The 27,141-nt window shown below is 46.3% G+C and overlaps 1 protein-coding gene across 2 annotated transcripts; it reads right to left on the reverse strand.

Annotated features, from left to right (window-relative positions):
- Positions 1 to 26,108, reverse strand: BID (BH3 interacting domain death agonist). 2 transcript variants are annotated; one of them, XM_074902166.1, is made up of 7 exons: positions 26,006 to 26,108; positions 12,867 to 12,982; positions 11,228 to 11,296; positions 9,042 to 9,240; positions 7,595 to 7,740; positions 5,763 to 5,966; positions 1 to 4,430 (listed from the first exon to the last, which is right to left on the reverse strand). In XM_074902166.1, exons 3-7 carry the CDS (start codon positions 11,234 to 11,236, stop codon positions 4,422 to 4,424), a joined length of 567 nt encoding a protein of 188 aa, XP_074758267.1. In that variant the 5' UTR covers positions 11,237 to 11,296; positions 12,867 to 12,982; positions 26,006 to 26,108; the 3' UTR covers positions 1 to 4,421. The 2 variants fall into 2 exon arrangements, with proteins under 2 accessions (XP_074758267.1, XP_074758268.1); XM_074902167.1 differs by lacking the exon at positions 12,867 to 12,982 and having other exon boundaries at positions 26,006 to 26,069.
- Between the last annotated feature and the right edge of the window lie 1,033 nt (positions 26,109 to 27,141).

Raw genomic sequence — 27,141 nt, forward strand, 5'->3', positions numbered from 1 at the left:
GTGTGTTGCTTATCCCCTTCCCAGAAGTGCCTCAATATCTGTCCTTGAGTGGCCTCTACCTTAACAAAATATCTACCTTAGACCCATTCTTTCTTCACTTTATTCTTGTCTGCAGCACACCCTAAGGCTGAGATGCTAAACCAGCAGCGGACTGGAGCTACAAAAAAAGTGTTAAAAGGAACTGTAGTGGGTAGCATGCTAAATAAGGAGCTGTCAAGGTGCAACTTAAAATTTCAGTTGTGTTTAACTCTAAGCTATGCTCACTTGGGTGTTGTGGCTGGGAGCTGGACAAGGTCTGTCTTCAGCAAGCATTCCTGGCTGGGAGCAGAGACTGAAACCCAGAATCCCTGTTACATAAAAGCCCAGACTGCTGAGAGCTGCTTGTTGCAGCTGTGTGCTGCAAGAGCCTGGTGGACTCCTGCCTCCCAAATCCCTTAAACTTCAGAAGAGCCAGGCTATGGGCCTGGCGCTGGCACAGCAGTGCAAAGCTGCTCAGCTAGGGCAAAACAGGAGTATTACTGAGCACACACAGGAAGGCAGCTTAAACTTTTAAGTTTTGTTTTTTGTCAAGCTAGGCAGATGCTGAGCAGGGGTTCACAAGGTGTTAATCTGGCTGGTGAAAAATGCTGAAAGTAACTTGGATCTGAAATACTAGACTTAGCCCAGTGAAACAAACCAGAGCCAAGAAAGCAATATTTGCTGCAGTCTTCTGTTCATTTAGAGGTGAATCATCAAGTAGCTGCCTGCTCCAGGTACTCACCTGTCTGAACAGAAGCTCCTAGCATGGAGCCAAACAATGCAGCAGCCACAGAGGTGATCAATGGACTGGAAGCCTGTCATGTGAGGAAAGGCTGAGAGACCTGGGTTTGTTCAGCCTTGAGAAGAGAAGGCTTAGGGGAGACCTTATCACCACGTTCTGGTATTTGAAGGGTGGCTACAAAGAAATTGGAGACTCCCTTTTTACAAGGAGTCACATGGAAAAGATGCAGGGTAATGGGCACAAGTTACTTGTGTCCAACTGGAATCTCCCCAGAAAAGGAAAATTTTTCCCAGTGAGAACAATCAGCCACTGGAATAATCTCCCCAGGGAAGTGGTGGATTCCCCAACACTGGACACTGTTAAGACTGAGATGGACAGGGTGCTGGGCCATCTTGTCTAGACCGTGGCTTTGCCAGAAAGGTTGGACCAGATGATCCTCAAGGTTCCTTCAAACCTGGCATTCTGAGTCTGTGATTCATGTTCTCTGTTTAGTATTGCATCTTGTTTTAGACACCAGTTTGACTTCTGGCTGGAGGTGAAGTGCTGGTTGTGGTGTTTGCAGTTGGTTGTCGCACCTGCCTTCTGGAGAGCAAAGTACTACAAGAATCTGTTTGTGAGGGCTTGATTTTTCATCCTGGCTGGGGGCTGTTGTTCAGGCATTTGCAGCTCAAGGGCTGGGTGAGAGCTACAGTGCTGAGTGCTCTTGCCTAGGGCAAGTTCTTGTGCCAGAATCCCATTTCCTTCCTTTTCATGTAGCTCTGATCACACCTAGGCTAACACTTTGGACTGTATTTTTAAACTGATGAATGCTTTCTGATGGTCACAAATGAAAAATTTCATTAGTACTAAATAAGCAAGGTTCTGAAGTTTGGTCTTTCTTTTTAATGATTGTAGTAGACAAAATAATCTGAGGTTATAAACCTTCCCTACATTTTAGCTACAGCAGTATGCAAGTACTAGCAAAGCCCTAGTAAGGCAGATCTTGCTATTCTGACAGAAAAAGGGAAGTGCTTCTGGCAGCACAGTCTCTCATTCACCGAGCCAGAGCAAGCCCATGGTACAGAATTGGAATGTGCAATGGCTAGATTCTCTAGCTAGGAAATGTGGGAGTGGAGGGGTGAACACGGCCCCAGCTGTCACGCCTAGGTAGAGCCCAGGTTCTCAGCAGAATCTCTGATTCCAAACACAAAATGTACTGAAAGTCAATTCCTGTGTCTCCAGCAGGCACAGACACAGTGGGAGTAGTGTCTACTCCAGCAGGTTACACAACAGGAGAAAGTGTTTCCCGGTGAAACAGGGAGAGGTGAGGCACATTATCTCCAGGACCTAATGAAGGCAGAAGCTGTGCATGACTTCAACGTGGCTTCAATTTCAGCACTAAGAGGGTTACAAGAACAGTATTGCTTTGACTCCATGTATGTATCTGTACTTCAAAGTGAAAGCTCTGTATTGCCCTTAAAAAAAAAGGTGTTGGGGGCAGTGTTTGTGAGATTTAAGCCACCACTACTTGATTCCTGTAGGGAGCAGGGCCCCTGGGGCTTGCTCTAGGCACTAGAGTACTAGGGTACTCGGTTTGTGGCTGCCGACTGAACTCTCCTGTCTGGTGTAGGGGGCTGGGGAAGGAGAACGGCACCAGCTGGGAAGGGGCAGCTGTAGTGTCACCAGTACATCCAGGGGAACCACACCACATCACTCAGCTCCACCTCCTTAAGTAACTTTATCACTTTTTTTCCTACTTAGAGCTGACCCTCTCTTGGTCTCTTAGGTAGGCTGACTTGCTTCCTCCAAGCTAAAGGTCTATGGTCATGCTGTAGAAGTGGGGGAGCTACTGTTGGCTTCCAGTGGAAGCTGCTTTTGATCTCCCTGCAGTATCTGCAGGGGAGGGAATGAACACTTGATTTGGACAGAACAAGCTGCAGAGGATGCATCTTACTGCTGTACCTTTGGGGGGGTCCATCCTCATTTTTTAACTTACATTATAAGCTTTTATTCAAGTATAAAGTTACAACCCACTCCGACCAAAAGAATGCCACTTGCTTTAGGTAGGAAAGCCTAATGGGACTGACTATGTTAGGGGAGATCTTCTACTAGGCTTCTGCTGGGTGTAGGCATATAGGGACAGACTTGCACGAATCTCAGATTCTGTTCTCAAGAGGCCTCCCTGGGGGAAGAGACCCTGACTGGTCCTCAAGTCACCCATTATGCAAGGAACTGGTCATATTGTTCCTTTTAATATGCAAGTGCAGCCCTCTTGGGAAAAACTGTCTAAAGCTTCTTGTGCCATTTGGTTAATAAAAGTGTTTCCACCTTTAAAAGAAAGTTCTTTCCAGCTTCATTGTTCTATATTCAGTTGAAGGGGTATGTACATTTTTTTCCCTCTGCTAATGGGACACTGCTGTAAGACCATGCCCCCAGGTTGCACTTTAATAAATGGTACAGTTTTCAAAACCAATGTGTAGACTCCTTCTATGCTCCCCCTCTCCTGCTCTAGTGCAGGCACCAAAAGAAAAAAAATGGTGGTTTTACTTAGCAAGACCCAAGGCCAGGACCAGAGTCTCTCTATTGCTGCCAGCTGCATCCTAAGCAGCAATAAATTAGAGGAATGCCATGATTACTTGCACAAAAAACCTGACAACACCAAAAAAAAATAATCCAGGTGGAAATTTAAATTCTTAAGAGCTGTATTGCCATGAGAACTGACAATTTTATTTAAGTTAAACAACCCCACAGAATACTTACATCATTTTAAAACTTCTGAGGCAGCTGGATCACAGGTGAAGCCTTTGCCACCCTGTGTATGATTACAGGTACGTATCAAACAACCTGAGTCCAAGTTTGTTGAACCTGAGAAGTAACTTTCAGTACACTCCCAAGAGATGTCAGGTATTCTCATACCTTCTTTCTCTTTCTAGCAAGATATTCTAAAGCTAAATATTTTTCTCAAGCATATCCAGGTTGCATCCCCTGAAGGAATTTGCCCTGTACCTAACCCCTGCCCTTTTCTTTACAGTTTCTCCTTCAGTTTTATTTTTCAATGGTGATTGATACTGAAGCATCTTTACTTCAGCCTTCCCTGGCCAAAAATCCCTACCTCCTTTGGGGTTGTTCCCTCTTGCTGCCAGCTACCCTCTAAGCTACACCTGATTTTCCCTGCCCCTCCCCTTGGTGACCTGTGCTGATTAGCCACCATTCTACAGCCCGAGGCCTTCCTGGGGACAATCAACACTCAGCATGGCTCAGCTGCAGCACCAGGAGCAGGGCTGGGAAGAGAATTAACTAAGGCAAAATGCTACAGCTGATTAGAAAAAAAAAAATAACACTGAGAGGTCAGGCTTTGTGTCCAGCATTTTCTCAAGGCACAAGCCAGGGTCTGCACAAAGTCTGCTACTGCTAAGATTAAAAAAAGAACAAAACCCTAAAAAAACAGTATTGTAAAATGAGAGAGGGCAAGCACTGCCCCTTACAGGTAGTGGCAGAGCTGGCATGCAGCTCACGCTACCATCTTTGCTGTGCTAGTCTACAAAAGCCTATCTATGAAGCTCTGCCTTCCCTTTCACAGCTGCATCTCAGAAGTCAAGACCAGAAAATTATTTGCATACATCAAGAAAAGTAAAAAGTCTTTGGAAATCCTCCTTCTCCACACAGCAGGCTGGAGCACTCACTAACGCAGCTAGAGGGAGAGAAACAGAACCAGCATTAACAGCAGCAGAGCCATCCCCCCACAGCAAGCCCCATCCCTGCCTGCCCACCTGGAGCTTGGGCAGGGGGAACAGCAGCCACCCCCGCCTGTCCCCAGCACCACAAACCACCCACCGCCACCCCTCAGCCCCCCCTTGCTGTGCTAATGGCAGGGACACAGCTGGTACCACAAGTCCCAGGGGAACACGGTGGAAGGGCCCCCAGTGCCCAGCTCTATCCTCCCTCCCAACGCCCCTACGCCGAGGTGGGTGGACAACTCGCAGCCCAACAGCCCATTGCCTGCTCAGCACATCAGAGCCCAGGTCAGTGCCCCACCCAGCAGTAAGGCAGCACGAGGGCCAGCCTCTTACACTAGCGACCGGTTTCTGTGACAGCTCCGCACCCTTGAGCTACTGATCCCTCACACTGACACCGTGCCTTGCTGCCGAGCAGTGAACCGCGGTGCTGGGTGAGGCACCTGCCTACTCTCACATGACACAGGGTGCGCTGGGGCCCTCTGTGTTGCTGCCAACTCTGCAGTGCTGGGGGACACCACCCCACAACAGTCACCACTGTTCCACGGGGTGGCAGGCTCACAGCCCTGACAACACATCTCTCATTCTTAAGAATGGGGGTGTGTGGGGGGTGTGTGGGGTGTGTATCCATTCATCCAACCCCCCTCCCCTCCCCTGACAGGTTAGTTACTGAAGCAGGAGCCAGATGCCCTAACTTCTACTCTGGCTTGACTGCTAGCTGTTTAGCCTCTGCAGCTCCAGCGAGCAAGAACAGAGCTGCCATTTGCCATATGACCATTTCTCATTGTTGCTCTGCTGGTGCTGTTTTCCAAGGGCAATTCCTTTCCCCTTTCAGTTCTGCCAAGCTCTGGGGAGCCCAGAAAGACAAGAGCAGATACCACAGGCCCAAGTCATTTGGGAAATCCAGTTATCAGAGCTCAGGTCAGGCTTTCCTTCCCCAAGGGCACTATTAACTCAAGTCTTACTGGCAAAGCTCCCTGAAGAGACTACAGGAAGAAGAGGAGCAACCACATTTCTTATTCTGCCCCACAGAATAAACACACTCTTCACTGGCTGCTCTGAGAATGGGGCAGGCAGCAGCTGTGACATGTCCTCCTCAAGCCTCCCTCCCTCAGCACACAACCTTCAGGGGTCTGCATGGACTGGCATTCCCTTCTGGTCAAACCTCCAGATCACTCCAGGGAAACCAGCAGCCCATGGGAAGCTCAGAGCTAGGCTACCCCTCTGGGAATAACCCAGGCCAGCCAAGAGGCTGGCCATGACTCTCAGAGCTGTTTGACAACACTCACCATTCTGACAATGTAGTTGTGGAGCTGCTGGCTGATGTAGTTCACAGTGGTGCGGAAGACACGCTGTAGAAGGGAGGGCATTGTATTGGCAATTTTTTTAGTTAAGACCATTGCTAGCACCAGCATGGCCTTCTCCTGTTCCATGTCTGAGGGGATGGCACGTGCAAGCCCTTCCACTGCTGCTGACATGTGCTGGGTTATCTCCTGCATGGAAGGAAGAGAGGGATCTCAGCCCAACAGCTGTGGGAGAAAGGGGTCTCAGCACAGCCTGCCAGCACTGTGCTACTAACTGCTGTGCTTGTTCTAACACCCCACGGGATGCCACTCCCCTCCCTCCCAGGCACAATAGCCTGCCTGTTACACACCCTGGATGGCAATAAGGATGACTATCTCCAGGTTCAGCTGCTAACCCAAGACAAAAAGAAAGAGAGACAACACACACAGCACTGGAAAATTTAGATAGCACCCTCCACATTCAGGGTGCAGCAGCCCCCCTCCTCCCCAGGGCTTGCACCAAGCCTGCAAAGTCCTGAAATGGCACAGGAATCCTGGGGCTCCCAGGAAAGGCCAACCCACCTTAAACACAGTAATGATCAGGGGTACAAGCTTAGGCAGGGACTAGCAAGAAGGCAAAATGAGTTTCATAGAAAAGTCTTCACACAGGGAGGAGCTCGAGAAGGTGTCCAAACATGGAATAAACAGTGCTCCCAAGATCAGTTTCCCAACAGGGACAATGTGCATATGCACCCACTAAGCTACACTACTAATGCAAAAAAGCAAGGTCCACCCGGTCAGAAGTCAGGTTTGTCTCAGTCTTGCAGAAGACCAAAGCATTAGGCAATAAATCTGAAGGCCTGAAACTTAACTGGGTGGAAAGTAAGACTGCAGGAGTAGGAAATGATCAGACTCTGCTGGAAGCAGTCTGTGCAGGTGACAAACCCTAGTAGAAAACCCCCACACCACAAAAACCCCAGAAAAGATTGAAGTCATTAAATCCCACTTTTTCAGCAAGAAGGTGGACCCTCAATTCAAAGACAGCATTAGGTTTTAGAGCATAGGAAACTTCATCACAGGCAGAGAAGGCCAAACAAGCCAGGAAGTCACAGTTACCTTGAAGATGCCAAAAATGGGATGTCTAACACAAGGGACCTCAAACTCTACTGCCCTTGCAGAGCAGTGAGGCACATTAGATGCTGGGCCAGAGACCACATCACATCTATTGGTGGGAGAGTGACTGCATCAGAGAGGTGAAGATGTCACCTAACAAAGCCTTCTCAGCAGGTGACCCATACAGGCCAAAACACACTGCTACTCCCAATACTGACTATGCTAAACAGTTACGGCACTAGAAAAAGGGTCTCACTAACTTGCTGTCTCTTCAGCTTTCAGTAACAAGGACAGGTCAAGCTTCTGGCACTAACACTGCTCAAGTTTTACCCACATGACAAGCAGCAGACATACAGAACTCAGCAAAGTCTTGTCCAAAGATCTTAAGGACAAACACTAAGCCTTAACCAGACAGATGATTTTCAAAGATAAGCCACTGGGCCAAAAAAACAAGGACAAAATGCTTCTCACAATCAGTCTCAATTTATCTGCAGAAAGGAGATGAGCCCAAGGAACCACAATTTGCATAGCAACAGCTGCCACAGGATACAGCATCACCTCTAACAAATCTTCAAAGGTGTTTGGGCTGAATTTAATATGGCAATAATTAAAATCAGCAAACTAGCAGAGATACAGAAGTTGCAAAATTGCTGCTTCAAAGTCACAGCAGGAAGGATGCACAACATTTGAAAGGGGATCTGCTAGTCAGGTTGCTTTTCACTCACCTCTCCAGACAGATTCTCATTCAGAAAGTGCTGCACTAGATCATTTACTACTCTTGCTTTGATTTCTTTATCAAACTGGTCTCCAATCTCAGCAAGCTGAGCAGCAATGATCCGGACAACTTCTTCATTTACCTCAGGGTCAAACACTGCCAACACATACAGCAGGATTTAGTTCACAGGCTTCAGTCAAGACTCGGTTCAGTGCAGGTAAGCTGACCCATAGCATTTTGCCCATCTCCATTCACAACCTCCTTCCCATCCCCAAATCATCATGCATTTATGACAGCTATACACACTACAACTCCCTTATGTGTGCTCAACTCATTTACCAGAGATGACGTGCAAACAGGGTTTTTTTATCTGTAAAGTGCAGCCTCACCCTGCCCCAAAAAACACTGCAGGGAAGGTTAGAACATCTCCAGTCAAAGTTTGTACAGGACAGCTACAGCCAACACCCTGCCTAGAGAGGGGAAGTGAGAGACTGTGCATGATTTTTTCAGGTGATTACTGTCAGGACCCATCTCTTACACACCATCTAAAATACAGCATCTCATAGAACGGTTTGGGTTGGAAGGGACCTTTAAAGGTCACCTAGTCCAACTGTCCTGCAATGAGCAGGGACATCTTCAACTAGGTCAGGTTGCTCAGAGCACCACTGAACCTGACCTCGAATGTTTCTTGGGATGGGGCATCTACCACCTCTCTGGGCAACCTGTTCCAGTGTTTTGCCACCGTCATAAAAAATTTTTTCCTTATACCTAGTCTGAATCTACCCTCCTTTAGTTTAAAAACCATTACCCCTTGTCCTACCTCCTTTTGGCAAAGCTTCCCATTGTCACTTGGGCCATGAGACCTATGGATATTTGTAGAAGAGAGCGCTATTTACTGCAGCTATTCCACCCCACCCTGATTAGGTTGAGGTCAACATGACAGCTGACACATACTCAGCAACAAGCAACAGCCATCCTGCAGATGGCTAATGAAGCAGAAACAGTACTAGAAACTACGTGAGGAACAGTTTCTACCACACTGGTAGATCAGAAAGGGATTCACCAAATACCAGAACAAGAGTCGTTCCAAAATCCTAGCCCAAGTACTGATACTGCCTGAGGAGTAGTGTGAGGCCTAACAACGGCTTAATATCACACTCCTCAAGGACAGCAATCATTAGTACCAGCTTTGTGGCCCTTGTCTGATGTGCTGCAGACAAGACCCCAGGGTGACAGGTGCTCTAGAAATCCATGGAGAGGTAACAGTGCTAAGCACTATCTGTCTTATTCCAAGTGTTAAAATCCCAGCCAATACCACCACCACCAGCCACACTGTGAAGTTTCTCAATGGAGAAAGCGTTATTCCTCCGGAACAGACAGACAGACAAAGATGGGAAAAGGGGAAAGAAAAACACCACCTTCAGAGAGGCAGGTAGGATGGAGAAAAAAGCACTCACCTAGCTCACCATTCTGCAAGTGGCCGCTCCGATTGCCATCAGTCTGAAGTTCCACCTCATCATCATAGCAGTAGCTGCCTTTCAAAGGCACAATCCCCTGGCTTTGTAGGGAATACAGTTGCTCTTTGAACTTACAGTCAGAGGACACTTCCAGGAAGGTGTACAGCAGCGCACACTCCATGCGGACAGATCCACTGATCTTAAACATAAGAAAATCACTCTTAAACCCATGCCTTGGAAAAGCTCCACTCAAAAGGTCTACCCATACACTGTTTTCCAACCCTGAACACATCTCTGGCCTCTTCTGTACATCCTGAATAGAATTAGCCAGGGAGTCCACCAGACTTCAGCAAATACACATTAACTCCTTGATGTATACCCACACAGAACTGTCTGATGGTGAATGATATATAGCTCTGTTCTTACAAATCAGTAGTGGAAGAGTCAGCTCACCTTCTCCTCCCATTTCCAGCTGTAACAATGACAGAAACCCTGATCAGAGCTTCTCTTGAAACAGATGTGTACTCAGCACAAACCACCCACCCACTTCCTCCTGAATGTAGATGTCTGGACAGGGGGTTTTTACCCCTGTATTTGGCAACTGAGCATTCTACTTCCTATGGATAACGAAGCCAGCAGCTCCCCACTTAAATGTAATCAGAGCATAGCAGTAACAAGGTGAGAAACAGAGATAACAGCATAAGCCTGTAAAAAAACCCAAGGTTAACATTTTTTTCTCCCTCGAATTGATCTCAGCTAGCTCCATAATAAACCTGTTCAGGGCTCTGCAAAGAGCCAAGCAGTTGCTCACAAGAACAGTGACACTGAGATGGCAGATAAATGGTGTCTGGTAACATCTACACCAGCACATTCACCCCCGGTAAACAGGCACATGCTGCCTCCACAGCCACACCCCCTGCCGCCTTCAAGCAAGGTGGCATGGAGTGCCCATATCAGTTAGGCTGAGGAGCTCCCTCAGGCACTCAGACTGATGTGAGCAAGAGGTCCCACTGGAACGTGGGGCCCCATAACCAACTAAGGCCTCTAAAGAAAACCAGGAGACTGTCCAATAATTTTAGTTAAGCAGCTGAGAGATCAGGATGTTGTATAAACACAGAAATAAAATAAGAAAATCTTCAGTATGCAGACCATCTGCCTGTAAAACAAGAAAATGCTTAGGCTTAATTGTAACTAGGGAGAAAAATCAAGGCTAAAGTATAATGGTTTGTCTTGCCAGCTGCTTAGGGTAATCAGTGTGCAACCAGGATGAACCTGATAAGTGAAAGGGAGTTTCAGGCACCTTTTGGGGAATGGAATCTTGCAAGGCCACCTATATCTACATAACCATATCAGTAATATCATACAGGACCATATTGCCTAGGCAACAGTAGCAAAAGTGGGACAAACATATCAGAAGTAATTAAGGACAGGTTGTTTACTTCATAGGAGACTGGGCAGAGAAAAGGAGGAAGAAAACAAAAAGGAGAGTCCAAAAATGAAAACAAATGGAGAATCAGGTATATGATGAGTCAAAGATCAACGGAAGGCCCATATTCCACTCTCTGAGCATGGCTGTTTACAGACAGGAGCAAAGCTCACCTGGTGACCCAAGCTCACTGGGGCACCAGTGGCAATCCCCTTGAACAACCCACTAGACTAGTCATTAAGTTTAGGTTCAAAAGGCTTGCTGGAGGGCAAAGCAAAAAGGGTTCTAATTGTACCCTAACACTAGGTGGGGTAGGGACAACAGACATTTCAATAGCAGTTCAATTTAGTTAATAAGATTTAAGTGTAATAAATTGGAGCTTCATAATTATGTTTAATATTGTACAAAACTGCAATAAATTGATCACAGTGGTGTGGCTATTAATTTATTAGTTTTAGTAGTTTGTAGTCTTATCAGTAAACATTGCAGTCTCTTGTAGCTACATCTCCAGTCTACGGTTTAAGAGGGGGAATGTCACACTGCAAGGTAACAATGAAGCAGCTTGCAGACTAAATGGTCCCACCCACTTGTCTGTATTCAGAGCAGTGTGAGGGCCCCTGAAGCAATTCTGGGGAAGGCAAGAAGGACAAGAAACAGCACTTATTAAGACTTATCTCCTCCAATGTATCTTGGAACAAGTGCACAAGAAAAGCACTGGTCACTGTGAACCACTGACTTCAGTCACGTTTGAATCTCTAACCTGTTCCATGATGGAGTCGGAGACAGAGCAGCTCTTGTCACCCTCTGCTTCAGACCAGAAGCACTTGCCCTGCAAAAGAGTAAGGAAAAAAAAAGCGTTAAAATGAAAAAAATTTCCCATAAACCCACATCGTGCAGCAGTGCTCTTGAGTCTGGCCATGTCTCAAAAAAAGCCCCAACCTTTCTAGTGATGCATATCATATTTCTGGAGAGGGCTGCCCATCACACACTGGCAGTCATAAAAAAAGGCTGAGAAAACCACAACTGTCCCAGCAAGAAGGAAGGGCAGCCCTTCACCTGAAGGAGGGTCATGGAACTCCTTCCTGCCACAGACATACAGAAGACAGTGGAGTGACATAACCTACAAATGAGGTGGTGCTGGGGAAGGGAGGGACAACCCTTCATAGTACCAGAGGCTGGAACAGAAAGCAGTGTTATCACAGAGGAGTTCCTGAGTGCCTAATGAGAACAGGTGAACTACTTGGGTCTGTGTGCACAGCAGTATATTCAAAATGAAACACCCAGCTGACATTCCTACACATGTGCAGGACTTCAAGTGTGATGCCCCCACACAGATACACATGTGTATACTTAGGCTTATTTCAATACTTTCCCAGCAAATACCTAGGGATAGGGAAGGTTGAACTAAGTACCATCAAAGGCTTCTAGTTACATGAGCACAACTCGAAGCCTCCAGGGAGGCCTACTAGGAAGAAAGGAGAAAACAGGACCCAGGTCACGAGCTTCTCTGGCCCCATGGTGCACACTCAGCCTGTCTCGTGGCTGGGCAGTGCCCAAGGGAAGAGGCATGCAGGGAGGGCAGAGAGCATGGTTCAGAGTGTGGCCTCCCTCACCCACTGGGAAAGGGGAGCTGGTAGAAGCCCAGTGCTCCCTCCTCATTCAGTCAGGCATAGCTGATGGGTGGATCAGACCAGCGGCTCAAGTAGTCACATCTGGTACAAGAAGTCCCAGAGCATGAAAGGTGCAAGAGCAGCACAGCAAGCATCAATAACACAAGACTACCTAGCAAATGCCACATGGGGAGGATAGGAATCCTGCAACAGTCCCACAGCTGCACACAGAGGTCTCTAGTGCAAGCTGGCTTCAACTCTTGCTGAGTAGGGCCTGGTTGAAAGTGGGCTCTACCTTCCCAACAGGCCTTCTTCATCCAGGGCAATATACCTGGCTGTTACACAGGTAGTCTGCCCAAAAATGGGGTGAAAGCACCAAGGAGTCTGAACACATGGCCTGCTAACTATCAAAGACCTGGGCTGATGAATGATCCTATTTCATTTAAAACACAGTTGTGAGGGGTTGTTACAGTAATTAAGTGTGCTGGTGGAAAAGAGGGAGGAAGTGAAAGTAGAAATTAATTCAAAACTCTGAAGGAAACCACAGTAATAATATTAAGAGACCATGAATTTCCCAGCTTTTCAGAGGCTCTTAGGAGTCTCCCAAGACCAAAACACAATCTCAAATATGTCTAAGACACACAACAGCCTACAGACAACCTCTTAACCATGAGCTCTTTTCTTCATTTCATTGTTACATCAAACTAATAGCTTCCCAAAACAGAAGCTTAGCCTTTGCTGCTTTGCATTTGTGCCTGTTCCATTCAAATCCCTATTGCTTCCACTCACCTCTACCCTAAAGAGTGTGCTGGCTGGGGAGAGAGCAGTCCTCTCTGTCCTCTTCTCTGGGACCTGAGAGGGCTCTGGAACAGATCAGGGTAACCCTTCTCCTGGGATTGACTTTGCTGGAGGAGAGACAGATGTTAATTCAGGTTGGAGAACTTGAGACAGAATCCCCAATATTAAGACAAAAGTGGCAATTTAGCATTACGTCTGTGGCAGGACCTTGGCTTTGTGCAAACTCCTCAGGAGTCGTTGTCCACATCGGCAACACTTCTGTAGGCTAGGCAAAGCCTCAACCTGCGCATACTCTTGTTTTTTATATATAGTATTTATTTTCAAAGTAATTCAGCCCATACCCAGTGTTCATGTTACAACTAGTAAATAGTGGATATCCTCTGATACCAACTCCTGCCAAGTTAAACACCACTTCCTGAACCATCATGGCTTAGACCACAGGAAGCCTGAAGTAGTATTGAGCTTCTGCTGCCCACATCCCATTTGCCTTGAAACCCACATTCATCACAGCAACCTTCTTGGGCTCTACCAGTATTGCCATCCCCACCCAGCTCTAGCCTGTGCCAAAAGCTTCATGTGGGACCACAGTTCTACAGCTGGTCAGATTAACCTATGTTGGCTAATTTGGGTTGGCAATAGCCAGGCTGAACAAATCTCCCATCTTCCAAGGTACAACAAGTTGTGCCATCCTCTGTTCACACCACACTATGGGTGCAGAGGAGCAGATGTCCTCCCGCAGTTCTGGCAGAAGCGTGATGCAACACAAGCCACTACAGCTGCACGTTGCACATAAGTGGCCAGATGTGCTAGTGAAACTAGCTGAGTAGCAAAGAAATTTCTCACTCACAAAAACTCTACAGCAAAACCTCTTCCACCCAAACGTAGCCAAACTGTGCTAGGACGACCTACTTTTTCTCATTGATAAGAACTCCAGTAAATTTCTGGACAGCAAGTTGAACAGACAGTTGGCAATAAATAGACTAAAACATCAGCCTGCAGAGGGACCAACATAATCTTTCTTACAACAAGAGGATGGAATAGAAATATAAGACAAGACACTTCCTCGGGAGGTTTGCTACCTGCCACATCTTTCCAAGGAAAGCTCAGAATATGGTTTTAAAAATCCAGATGCCCTATATTTTTTGTCACATTATTTCACACTGCCAGGAAACTCACTTGGTTCAGTCCAAACACTCATGAGAGGCAGACAAAATAGAAACACACTACTGTCCTTTCCCCACTCCCTGATTTAAAATAAGAGGCACAGACCACTCCGGTTTGGGAAGAAAGAGAGGCGCATTGCTCTGTTCCCAAAGTCAGACAAAAAGATCCAGATCTATTCTGGGCATGTCCATACAGCCAGGCCTGGAAAGCCAGGGCACAGCAGCTTGGCACAAGGCTCTGCAAGTGCATTATCCACACCAGCCTACTGTGGTGACTAGAAGCTCTAAGAGGAGCTCGAGACTGTCTGCCTGTGCATGTTCCTCACATCAGTTCTTGGAAATGTGCAGGAAAAGTGCCTGGCTATAGCTCTACAGACCCAAATACTGCATTCTGAAAGTACTTCAAAGTACTTGCTTTTCAAAGAGAGGCAGAGGCTTATATGCTGCTTATGGCAGAAAGGTCTTCCCTGGGTGCCCTGGCCAGGTAAGACACCTGGGCAAGAGCCCCAATGCAGACAGAAAGGGGCTGTGCAGCCTCTGCCCTGTCAGTACACCTGCTACACCCAGAGATGTTGGTGGGTGTGCAAGGCGAAGAGACCTGCAATACATGGGGGGTTCTTCCCTTCCTCTCAGGGGACCATCTCAGCTCTAAATTCAGACACTCCTCAGGGCAGGTCTACTTAAACAGACATAAAAATCACCCTTCATAGTTGCAAGTTGCAAATTGCAAGTCTGTCCACTCCCGCACAGCAATTTGCAAAAAACCAGCAATAAGACAAAAAAGAACAATGAAAAAACCCATCACACTCCAAAGTACTTATATGGTAAAAAACTACGACAAGGAGGCTTGAAGATGATAATCTCATGAACTAAATTCCCTGAATCAAAGAATCACCACCCAGGCAGTGAAAGGCCCTGAGGGGTTCTAGTCCTCAGCTAATAAAGTTCTTCTTGGGTGGTCAAAACCACACCTGAGAACAGGAAAAAAAGCATTTCTCACACCACAAAATGGCTCCCTACTACTACAATACAGGGCAAATTTATTTTTTTTTTTTTAGTTAACCAGTAATTCCAGAAACCTCAAGTTCTAGATAATTACTTTGAATCAATACAAAGGGCTTGGATATTCACAAAGTTCCTCCTAAGTAGTCAAATTCATTAACTGAATCTCAAAAAAAAATGGACTCCTAAAGAGCAAACCCCAAACAGTCAAATGTAATCATGCCACCTGGAGTTTTTAATGATTAAGGACTTTGGAATCCTGGTAGGTTTAGATTCAGATTAAGGCCTTTTCTGGTAGATGGAAAAGTTACCTTATATTGGGTGAAAAGAACCTCTAGTTGGAGAGTGAGAAAAGATGGAGATAGAGGCTACAAACACCATTCAGATTCAGAGTAAAACTAGATCATTTGCTAAGGCTACTTTAGGGCTGCTGAAAGTCTTGGAATGAATTTCATGGAATATGATTTTTTAATTGAAATACCAATTAATTTTAATACATTATTCCTTTTCACACTTTCAATTCACTCTGATAAGTGAACTTCATGTATTAACAGCTGCCTCTACGAAACCACTAGATGCCTTGAAGTGTTCAACAGCTAAGACCATAACCAGTTTTGTCAATCAGTTCTTTCCATCTTCCTTAAAAAAAAAAAAAAAAAAAAAAAAAAAGAAGGGGGTATTTTAAATACAAGTTTAGGACCCTTAAATCAGCTCTAAAGAGTCAGCATGGGGCACATCCATTCTATCTCAACATTGTGTTGGGATGCAGAACTGTGGAGAAGCATATGTTAAGTAAACATAATCACTGTCAGAAGAGCACATCCACCAGCCACCTGTCAGTGCAGAATGACAGACCTCATTCCACCCACACACATGCCAGTTTTCACAAGAGAGAATTCTGTGGATGCTTTCCCCAAAGGAAGTCTCCAAGGCTTCCCCCAAGGCAATCACGACTCTTTAGATGGGGCTGAGTACATTCTGAGGGAGAGTACATACTATCCTCCAGCAACACAGGTCCCTCAGATCTGGTGCCCCATCCTGTTTTTTCCCTCTCATCCCCAAGTTGCATTAGCCTTTAAACATTACAAGGAACTCACCAGGGCAGCTGTTCCCAGCTGCAGCCCACTAGTGAGGGGTGGCAACACTAAAGGCAACAGCAGGCAGGGCCAGAAAAGAGAGAGGTAGGACTGCAAGACAATTTGCACTCCATGGCTCTCTCCCACACTTGCACCTCCTCCCACACCACTGAACTGCCTCTTGCAGTTCTGGCAGGGGCAAGCCAAAGGAAAAGCCTTGTCTGTTGTATAGTACTCCTCCCAGTCCTTGCTGGTGCTGCCATGCCATCTTGAGCAAAGAGGGAGCCCTGGACATTGCTGTGCTAGAGAAAGACCAAACTAGGTTCTCCCTGTCATACCAGTGCCACATACTATGTATTTCAAGAGCAAACACTTCAAGCACACATTTTATCTTCCCAGGTGGGGAGCTACACATGGAAACACTAGAGCTGCAAAGCATGCAAGGTTTCACCTGTTTAAAACCAGTGGAGGGTTCTGCTGTACCTCCCAGGAATTGCAATCAGCTTCCCACATAGCAGCAAGAATCAGCCAGTAGCATACAGTTGCCTGTTAGGGGGAACTCTCGATAGCTCTCAAGGCTGCAATAAACAGGAGTAGGCCCCAGAACCCCTACAGCAACAGCACTAAGCCACCCTACAAATCGGCTTCCGTCCCTTCACACTTTCGCTACATCTTCAAGACAGCTCAGAAAATAATGCTTCTGTTTACCATCACTTCCCCTCAGATCATTCACCTCTCCTCACAGCTCAACCCGTGAGTTACTACTCTCAACTGTATCAGACACTGTCTGGTTATGAAAACATTCTCTTTCCAGCAGCAAAGCCACATGCCTGTAGGACTGACTCCTTTAACAAGTTGTCTGGATCCCAAGACACATCCCATACACACACCTGGACAGACACTATCAGTCAATGGACCTGTTGTGCGAGTTGTCAAGATACTTATCTTTATGTCTCATGTTTGAGTTAGGAGGAATTAAAGTCTTCAAAGCAGAAACTGCAATAAAGCATCAGTCACCAAGAGGAAAAAAAAACTTCCAACCTGTGCATGGCTTTCTCTGCCTGGCAGCTGAAAGATAAGAACTTTATTTTTGGCAGTCAGGGTGACCTCATTATTGGAAGAAATGAAACAGTGCCTATTTGCCCCTTCCTGGACCTGGTGGCTCTTACCCATCTTGTAGGCAAACATTTCACTGTTGAGCTGGAGAGCTCTTTGCAGAACAAGGCATCATTTTACAGGTAGGGAAACTGAGGCACTTGATATGATCTGACATTTTTAATCCACATACCAAGTCATAACCGCTCAGTTCCACAGTCTTCCTGAAAACTTGCCACAGACACAACTGCTTTACATAACCAGCCATTACTGGAAAGTGAGGAAGAGAAACATCACCACATACTTATGAAGTTCTTTATTTGAGGATATTCTAAGCTGTGTCAGACTGTCCAAGTCATGACAGTGTAAGCAAGTCCCACATCATACAGCCCAAAGCTCCCAAAGGAATCCCTATCACCCCACCACACTCAATTTCTAGCCCATAAACCCAACAGGAACTAAACAGCCCAGCTACCTGAGCTTTTCCTCATGTTTCTCTAGCTTTGGAAGAAGCCCGATTACTCCCACAGCAACTTCACATGCACTTCAGACTTTGATAGGCAAAAGAGAAACCAGCAGCAAATGGGAAGATAGCTTGATCCGCAAAAGAGTACTGAGATTAATAAACAGGGCAGCATCATAACCACAGAAAACCTGTCCCCATCACTATTCAGCCTGCAAAGGATATGCCAGCCTGTAATAGGGCTTAGAAGGCCCCAAGATTTGGCTCATCTGAGACCCACTGTTCTGCCCTAAAGTAGAATTTGATTCTAGACTTTGGAAAGAAAAGCAGGGTGGTGGGGGAACAGAGACATTGCAAATTACTAGCCAGGTGAAGGATGGGCTGAACAAGCCCCTTTGTGCATCCATAGATGCACACACATATGCTGTGAAACCAAAGTGATGGTTTGGTACCATCTAGCTAATACCAAAGCTATTGGCTTAGAGTCTCTCAGGACTTGCCCCTCCACAGGAAGCACAGCTTCCAAACTGGGGAAAGATGGGCATTTTCCGTGCATCTGCCTCCAAGGAAGAATACAACATCAATAGCTTTATTTCAGAAGTGGCAAAACTGACAAGCCATGAGCAGAATACTTTGAGATGCCAACAAGTCTCTTGCCCAGCACAGGACAGACCCCATGCCCCAGTGACTTGTGATTTTTTTGCTAGGCTCTTCAGAAAGACATGCTGCCTGTCAGGAACCACCACGCTGCTAAAATCCACCCCTCCCTGCTACTCTCAAGCAGGACTGATTACTTGAGGCTGTCAGCTTTTGTTTCTCTTCCTTTCAGCATCAGGTTGCCACTACCAATCGCTCCAGCAAGGAAACAAGAAAAAAGCAGTTTGGTCATAACATCTTTGACACAAAAAATATTGAAACATGCTCAGTAGTTCCTGCCCCTAACAGTTTCAGTGTATATTTATCTTCCAGTATTCAGTGGCACTGAAACTCTAAATGGAACATAAAGACCCGACACCAATGGAACCTTGTCCGACTATCTCCATATCTGGGGCATTTTTACCATTGCTTCTTTATGCAGTCTTAGTACATAGTGAACATCTCAGCCTAGACGCTAAGTACTCTCAGATGTGTATTTTGACTTAGAAATACATTACAGTTTGTATAATGAAGCTTTATTTTCCTTTCTGAAAGAAAAACTTTATTAAAAGGTTTCAATCAGCCTTTTCATTGGAGATTTATTTCAGCTCCCTGAGGTCTGCTGCTGTTTCACATTATTCTTCATGACGTGAATTGCAGCAATCTTCTTGCTATCAGGGTAGTACTTTGACTTCTTAGGCAGAAAAACTTCCTCATCAACCTTTATTTTCATCTGGCTCAAAATGCTCTGTTGCCCAGCCCCTATGCAGCACATCAATGAGTAAGAAGGAACACTACCATATAACTAATTCTCTTTAAAAAAAAAAAGTAAGCATAAACTTCTGATTAACGCCATTTCTATACCAGATCAGTGATGGAGGCAGCAAAACGTTGTTCAGTATTCTTCAGAAACCAGCCTACAGATGCAGCTGGGCTGAAACTGAGTCAGCAGAAACTGACTGCAGCTCAAACTGCCCCAAAGCTTGGAGCTGGGATTTGGATTCAGCCAAGTAGAGCTGGACCCAAATGGAATTTGCACATCTCCATATTTTGGGCATGGCCACACCTGAAAGAAAGAGGCAAGATTTAGATCTTGACTGCCACAGCACAGGTGGTATTTTGAATCTGGGACTGAGCGTAGTTTTTCTGCTCTGATGTTGAGCAAAGTAATTCCAGTCAGGTAAGCCTGCCCTGCATTTCATAACCTCCTCAAACGTTAAGAAGATACTTTCCTAAGGACCTGTCAGGAGGAAGCGGAAAAAACCCCAATGAAAAGGCACTATCACCCTCACCAGACTGCTGGTCTTTACAGGATTAGCTTTGTGTTCACAAGTCCAACTATATCAGCCCAGCAGCTGCAACAAAACCCTGCAATAATGTCACAGGCCGTATCCAAGATATTCTTACTGTTTGCCTCTTGGAAGTGATTGGAAAACAGGAAAGACTGAGGCATCACAGTTCCAGTCTTTTGACATTACAAAGGAAGGACAGAGGAGGGAACTCCTCAGTAATGTTGCTAAGTGGACTGAAACAAACTCCAGCCATCACTGGCGATATGTGACAGTGTCAAGCCAGAGAAATGCAAGATTTGCTTCCAGATTTAGAAGATACCCCTGCCAGGGCATCAGCATGGACTCTGACATGCCTTTACAGCTGAGCAGCAACAAAGTGCTCAGGCCCTGGAGCAGGGAGGACAGACTCTCTTATCACTTGGCAATAGTGCCTCTGACAGATGCAGGTGCTACTTGGACAGGCTCTGACAAGAACTACTAACCAAAAGACCTCAGAAAGTGGGACTGGATACAATAACTGTCATGCCACCTAGAGGACAAGGAATATCCTCCTTATTTTATAGTTTTATCACTTTACTACTGCTACATGTCAGCATGAGCACAGATCATCCAGTAGTCAGGAAACCACAAATGCCATTTCATATTACATTAAGTGCATTTCACAGCTGATACCAACAGTACAGAGGAATGTAAATATGCCTTTCTTTACCTCACTGGCAAGTTTGGTAAGCAAAGTAGGAAACTGATAAAATAATCAAGATGGCAGCTGTATGGAAACAGGTGGCCACTAACAGTAGCACAGTCTGCTTTTGGTTACCTTCAGGCCATCTGACTAGGCAAGAATTCCTCTTCTAGACTCATAAGCACCAGGAATACCTACACTGCTTTCTGAAAAAACAGAAGCTATGAAGATGCTCGCAATGTTAAAGTTTAAATACTGGATCAACATGGGTCATTTGAGAATACATTCTCAAGTAACAATAAGAAAACCTGATCAAACCTCCCTGATTAGTTAAAACAAGCATGCTGATGCAACAGCCAGGATGACACTCATGGAGTTACTAAGCAACAGCGCAGCACACAGGACAACTTACTTTCAAGAGAATTTTTACAGCTGGTACACCTCAATGATTTTAGTGAAGCCTGTTCACCTTATCAGACTTGAAACATTCACTATGAAGAGACTTAAAGCATTTATGAAAGAAGGGGTACAAAGACAAATGCATGCTTATCTGCTCTGAAAGCATACAGAACCCTGTCTCAATATTTGACAGCTTCTCCAAAACATAAAAATGAATTTTAAATGGGCTTCCTTCCTCCCAAACATCAAGTGCACCATAGCTATAAATATCTCTTATGTTTCCTTTTATGAAACAACCATGTACCAGTACAGACAACCAAAGAGACCATCCCCAGAAAGCAAGCCTGACACTGGCCCTTTGATTACACTAAACACACTGACCCTTAAGAGAATTCTCTCTTATCACGGTGTATTGCAACCTCCTACTCCCAACACAATAATTAAACTGATGAAAGCACTGAAAAATCAAAATCATTTTGAAGGAATCCCTTAAGAGAGGAGCCCAGACATCCTCAAGAACCTCAAGGAGGAAGTTTTGCTTGCCTGGTGTGATGCACAAGTGATAGCCTTTTGACAGCAGTGCCTCAAACATCGTAAACATAAAGGAAAGCATCACCTCTTTTAAACACCTTTAACACAATTATACACAGCTAAAAAAATACTCTTCTTCTCACAAACACAGCAGGAGCTATTTGGAATCTGCTACCGAAGAACTGCAGAACAGTTGAGTTCAGGAGCACACGTTTCCTACTGTAGAGGCAAATCTATGCAAGATGCCTCAGCATGCTGCATCTATCTTCCACTCAACACTGCTCCAGGCTCTCTAGCTGTAGGTCTAAAAGCACAGTGAAAAAGTGTCAGTTTTACTAGAAAACACATGACTGTGCATGAAATAATGCAAACCACCTTACATTTGGTTTCAGCTTCGGAGGAAAGAGATTAAGGTTGAATCCCAGAAAGTAAATATAAAACCAAAATAAAGCAACTAGCTGATCCAAGTGCTTTTTGTTTTACCTGGCTGTTAATCTAAAGGTGTAACAACTACAAACGACCAGGAGTTACACTGGGCAAGGAACATAATTTATCCTTTACAAAGATGAAAGAAATAGTCCAATATATTAGAGAGACCTGGGCACTGCCCATTCACCATAAACTGCAGCAAGAGCATACTAGGAACCGACCAAAGGTTGCAGCATTTTACCAGGAAGCACAACAGGTTCACAGACATTTAAACAAAAATTCAACATCCATGTGTGTAATCATTGCAACACAGACCAATTCCCCATCTCATACCTTCAGTGAAGCTGAATGAAACTCAGATTTTAAAGGAAAGTGGTGAGCAAAATACTGGGGTAGGAGGAGTTTAAAGCCACAATGACACTGTCATCTCTTGTAAGAAACAGCAACATTCTAAGGAAGTATCAAGGTGTATAGCCCTTCCCTCGTGTTCACCAGCAAGGACAGTCAACCAAGGCCACCATGGCCAGGAATCACTCTGTCACCTCTGTGCAGTGCCATGTTGGTGCATACATAGGAAAGGCATCAGACTGGATCTGGTCTACTAGGTGCCCAAGGCAGTGTTAACAGTGCTTTAAGCCATGGGGATAGGACTGAAGGATTCTTAGAGCAGCTGTTGCAAAGAAAGGTGCAAAAGAGACATCAACACAGCACTATACACTTGAGCAACTGCTTCAAAAATCATGCAGGAAGCAATGCATGCCTTTTCATCCAGGTATAAGGAGGTGTCTTACACACACCACTGGAGCTACAAAGTCCTGTTCACTTCCTAATATAGTTGAGGTAACAGCAGGATGTCAGGACATGGTAAACTATAGATATCTGGTACAAATCAAGGCAATCATAGAAGCTTAACAGATTGCTTTCAAACCTAAAGAATGAGATTGGACACTGCATGACTTATCTTTTTATATTTTACTCTCCTTTCCCTATCCTCCTTCTCTGGTCTGGGTCAAAGAAAAAAAAAAATCAGACCTGTAAGATCTCTAGGGAAGACACCAACTATACACATTCTGTAATCATTACTAATGAGTTTTAATTAAAGCTTAACTCAGTCCCCTGCAACACCCTCCAACCCCAAAGCAAGCCACCCAAAACTAACAGGGGGTCAGACTTCAAGTAGGAGTTTCACACCTTTGGCCAAGCCATGAGTTCAACTCCCTAATTAGAAATATTTGCAGGTACTTGGCTTTGCACAGTACACAGATAAGAAGATAATTCCAGCCATAAAAACGCTGGAATCTGACACAGACAAAGAGTCACACTATGCCAAGAGAAAACCAGAGGAAGGTGCTTTGCAAAGAAATACCAGATTCACTGGTAAATTCTGCTCTCTTACTAGATGAGGAAACGCTAACTGGTGGAAATGAAACCTGCTCATCTGCACTCAAGTCCCTTCAGCAGAGAAAACCGTAGACCAGGCTGATTCCCCTACCCCCACAGGAGCTGCTCCTTCGCAGTTACACCAGTCTTTGCACCGAGCATATAAATCTGTTAATAGTTATTATGTCCCTACTTCCCCATTCGATTGGCCACTAAGGGAAGCATCAGGACACTCCACCAAGGCCTCCAAAGGTGGCAGTTGCTAGATTTATGCGCCTGCCTGCTTCCAGATTAAACATTTTCACTCTTAATACAGAAAAAAAATACATGTTTGATCTGTCAGCTCCTCAGACTCCTGCTAAGTGTGGATGACTCCTATCATCCTGTTACACAGGAAAAACAATACACAGAAACATGGCATAGCTGACCCCAGGTGAGAACACTCAGTAAATACACACACTAGCCTTCCCTAATCATATATATCACAGCTCCTACTGTTTTGGGAGCCAAGAGAAATAAAAAGCCACACTGAGCACCTTTACAAGACCCTCACATTATCCAAAGGTGTAGTGGCCTGGTGTGGGGTGGAGGCACACCAAGAGCTCCAGATTAGCACAAGCAGCACTAGTGGAGTGTAGATACAGTTCTACTGACAGTGCATAGTGAGAAACCGAGCTCACCTCATGGTCTCAGCTGTGCTATTACCAGCCGGCCTGATCCAGTTTTAAGAAATTGGGAGGGTGGAAACTCAACAAAACCACCTAACCAAGAAATCTGTCTTTTTTTTTCCTTCCTAAATTCAGCAGACAACACCAAATGCAAACAAGGAGGAGTGTAAGCCAAAACAGAGCAGCCAAATGAGAATTTTCAAACCAACCTTTCTTAGTACAGGGCAGCCTATCCAGAAGATTTACAATCAGATGTTACACTCTGCATGTAAACAACAGAAGTTTTTTGCCTCAGCTGGTCCCTAAACCCTGCCAGTCATTTACTTGTAATGGCAGACAAGAGACCTAGAAAAGAAGACAGGAAAATGGGAAGAGAAAGGTTGCAGAAACTCAAGCGAATAACAATTGGCTAGAATGTTTCTTTTTATACAACACATTCCCCCCACGTTTTTGTGTAACACCAGTGTCACAGAGATCACGAGGAGTAGGTGTGCAAAGCTCTACCCTAAAGACGACCCTGAACAGCGTTAAACTCATTATCTAAATTAGCTGCCGAGGAAAAAAATGCACACACACCCCCCTTTCTTTTAATTAATACCGTTTAAGATATACTTCTGCCAGTCAGGTGAAAACAGAGTTTCAGTCTGATTACTGACAAAAAGTTGCAACACAACACCAGTCAGTCTTCCCCACAAGTGGACTTTTTGCAAAAGTCCTTTACCAAAAACCTTAACAATAATTTCCTGTTGGGGAACCACCTTGCTCCTTTCTCCACTAACATTTTAACCAATTAGAAAAGATAACAAAGCAAGTATCCTACAACAAGATTTTGGCCCAGATACCCCAAGAAAGATGAAGAAGAGTTGCCATTTCTCCTGAATAAGCATGGACTTTCTGGACTAAGACTTCAGTGATTTAAATAACTCTGAGGCCCTATACCTTTTTTTTTTTTTTTTTAGTTAAGGCTACAAAATATTGTGCTTTAAAAGAAGACAAGAACCCCTACCAAACCCACCAGTTTCAGAGCCACTGCCACTCCAAGGTAAAGAGACCACCACCTGACCACACGCATTAGAGAAACACCTTTCTAAGGAGCGGGGCCTGCTCACTCGGTCCCTCTTCACTTGCGGCACTACCCAGCTTTCCGCTCCAGCCTTCGGACAGACGCCCTGAATTAAACGTTGTCCCTGGGTCACAGGAATGCGAGTGCTGCTCACGGGAAACAAGAGGCGTCCAAGGCGTCCACTACCTTCACAGGTGGCCATAGACACCTACATCTCTGTGGAAGTTAAGGAGACTGGAGAAAAGAACACGCTGAATTGACTCATCTGTATCAATGGCTAGGTCTTCCTACACATTATGGCGCAATTATTTTAAATCCTTTCTTGCCTTGCTTTCTTGCTGTAGCTGCCACTCCCACATCCCTGTTGCTTGAAAAGCTAAGGCAAGCATGGGTCCCTCTGGAGTTGCTGCTACAGGATTAACTCCTTACTCTCCCCCTGCCCAGCAAATATCCCTCGTCTGAAAACTCTCAGCAGAGACCGAGACGTTGGACTTAGTAGGACAAGTGAGAGCTTTTTATGGTGTATGAGATACCACCTAAGCGGACAAGACGACGGTTTGCAACACGGACAGAAAAAAAGGGGGCAGAGAGCGACTTGGTTATGGCAGGGGAGGACGGGCCGGAGTAAAGAGCAGAGCGGAGGCTCAATCACAACCCAGGCGGGAGCAGCGCGAGAATGGAAGAGCGGGACAGCCACCACCGGAGCACAGCGAGCAACCACCGAGATGGAGCTACTGGGAGAACAGGAAACACAGTAAAAGAAAAAAAAAACTACCCAAGAGCCGAACCGCTGAAGAGCGAGGTCGGATTCAGCAAGCAAAAAGAAACGGGGGAAGTGCAGGGGGGCAGAAGAGTTTCCAGCATCGATAAGAGAAAAAGGAAACCCCGTGCAGCCTCGTCAGGGTCACTGCCCGCTCACTTCGGCCAGGAGACTGGCGGGTTAAGAGAAGCAACCGGTAAGCCAGGCCCGGGGCTCCGCCTGCCCCGCCGCCGCGGAGAGAGACAGCGGGCCCGGCCCGCCGCAGCAGGCCCAGCCCCCGCCCAGCTCCCCGCGTCTTGGGGGGTATCAGGGTGGGCCTAGACCGCCACGATACTCCCTCCACCGGCTTCCCGCCCCGTCCTCCCCCAAGCCCGGGCGGGCTGGCAGCAGCGCCGGGGTCCCTCCCTTCGCCCTTCCCGGAGCGCCGCGTCCCCGCCGAGCGGCAGCGCGGGCCGGGCCGTTCCCGCCGCCGCCGGGCGGGCGATACTCACTCGGCCGGGAGCGGGCCTGGGCGGCTCAGCTCGTCGCGGCGGGCCCTGCGGCACCTCCCCGCTTCCTTCTCCGCCGGTATTTGAGCGCCGGCAGGCCCCGCCCCGCGCGGGCGGGGCGGGCGGGAAAGCGCGGCACGAGGGGGCCTGCGGCCGGCGCGGGGCAGCGGCGCAGGGGCGCGCGGGCTGACGGCCGGCCCGGCCGTGGCGGGGCGCCGCGCCAGGCGCGGGGAAGGGCGGCGGCGGCGGCGGCGGCGGCTCTCCCCCCGGCGCTGTCTCGGAGCAAGCCGGGAGGTTGTGAAACCGGCCCCGCCCCGCGGCCGGCGCCGGGGGTCTCCCCGAGCTCCCGCCGGAGGGAGATCGGCCTGGGGGCAAAACAGTGCCGGGCCTTTGGCCCCCGCTGCCGGCAGGACTGTTTGGAGCTCGGATGGGTTCCAACCTCGTGCTTCCTGGCCGACATTTCTTCATGGCCCACTTACATTCCCGCCAAATAAATTTTAACGTAGTTGTATTTAAAGCAGTGCTTGCTTTGTATTTAATACAGGTTTCCTGTCATGCTCTTTCTACTTCCTAACGTGCCGAGTCATGGTACCGCTTTCAGCCTTTTATTTGCTACACAGAGAACGCGAAGGGTGTTTAGACAGGAACAGGATGATCGTAGAGCGCTTCTTAAAATTTCCCGGGATTCCGCAAAATGAACACCAATTCTGATAAAGGTTTGAGTCGTTGTGTTGGCCAGCGCATCAGGTGGCTTCATGCTGGGAATTACGGAGGGGAAAAATGCAACGTGTAAGTATCTGCCAGCTTTTGTAAATTCCAAGGAACCAAAGAGGAGGTTTTTTTTTCAAACTGTTCAACTTGGGCTTGGAAAGCCAGCACTGCTAGCCCCAAGTAGGCAAAACACATAATCTCTCTTCCTTCTGCCCAAAGTCTGTATATTTCTTTTGAGAAATCTGCATTTTTTGCTTTTGATATCTGAGTAATATATATTTTATATTTGTATAGAAAATTTTAAGAATAATAAAGAAATGTGATCTTGTCTTTTGTTTACAGGAAACCACGTGATTCCTGTGTCTGAGACATTCAGAAAAGAACCACATACTCAGCAAGTTTGGAAATACTCATTTATCCACTCCCTT

This window comes from Athene noctua, chromosome 3 (genome assembly GCF_965140245.1).
Source record: "Athene noctua chromosome 3, bAthNoc1.hap1.1, whole genome shotgun sequence".
NCBI lineage: Eukaryota > Metazoa > Chordata > Aves > Strigiformes > Strigidae > Athene > Athene noctua.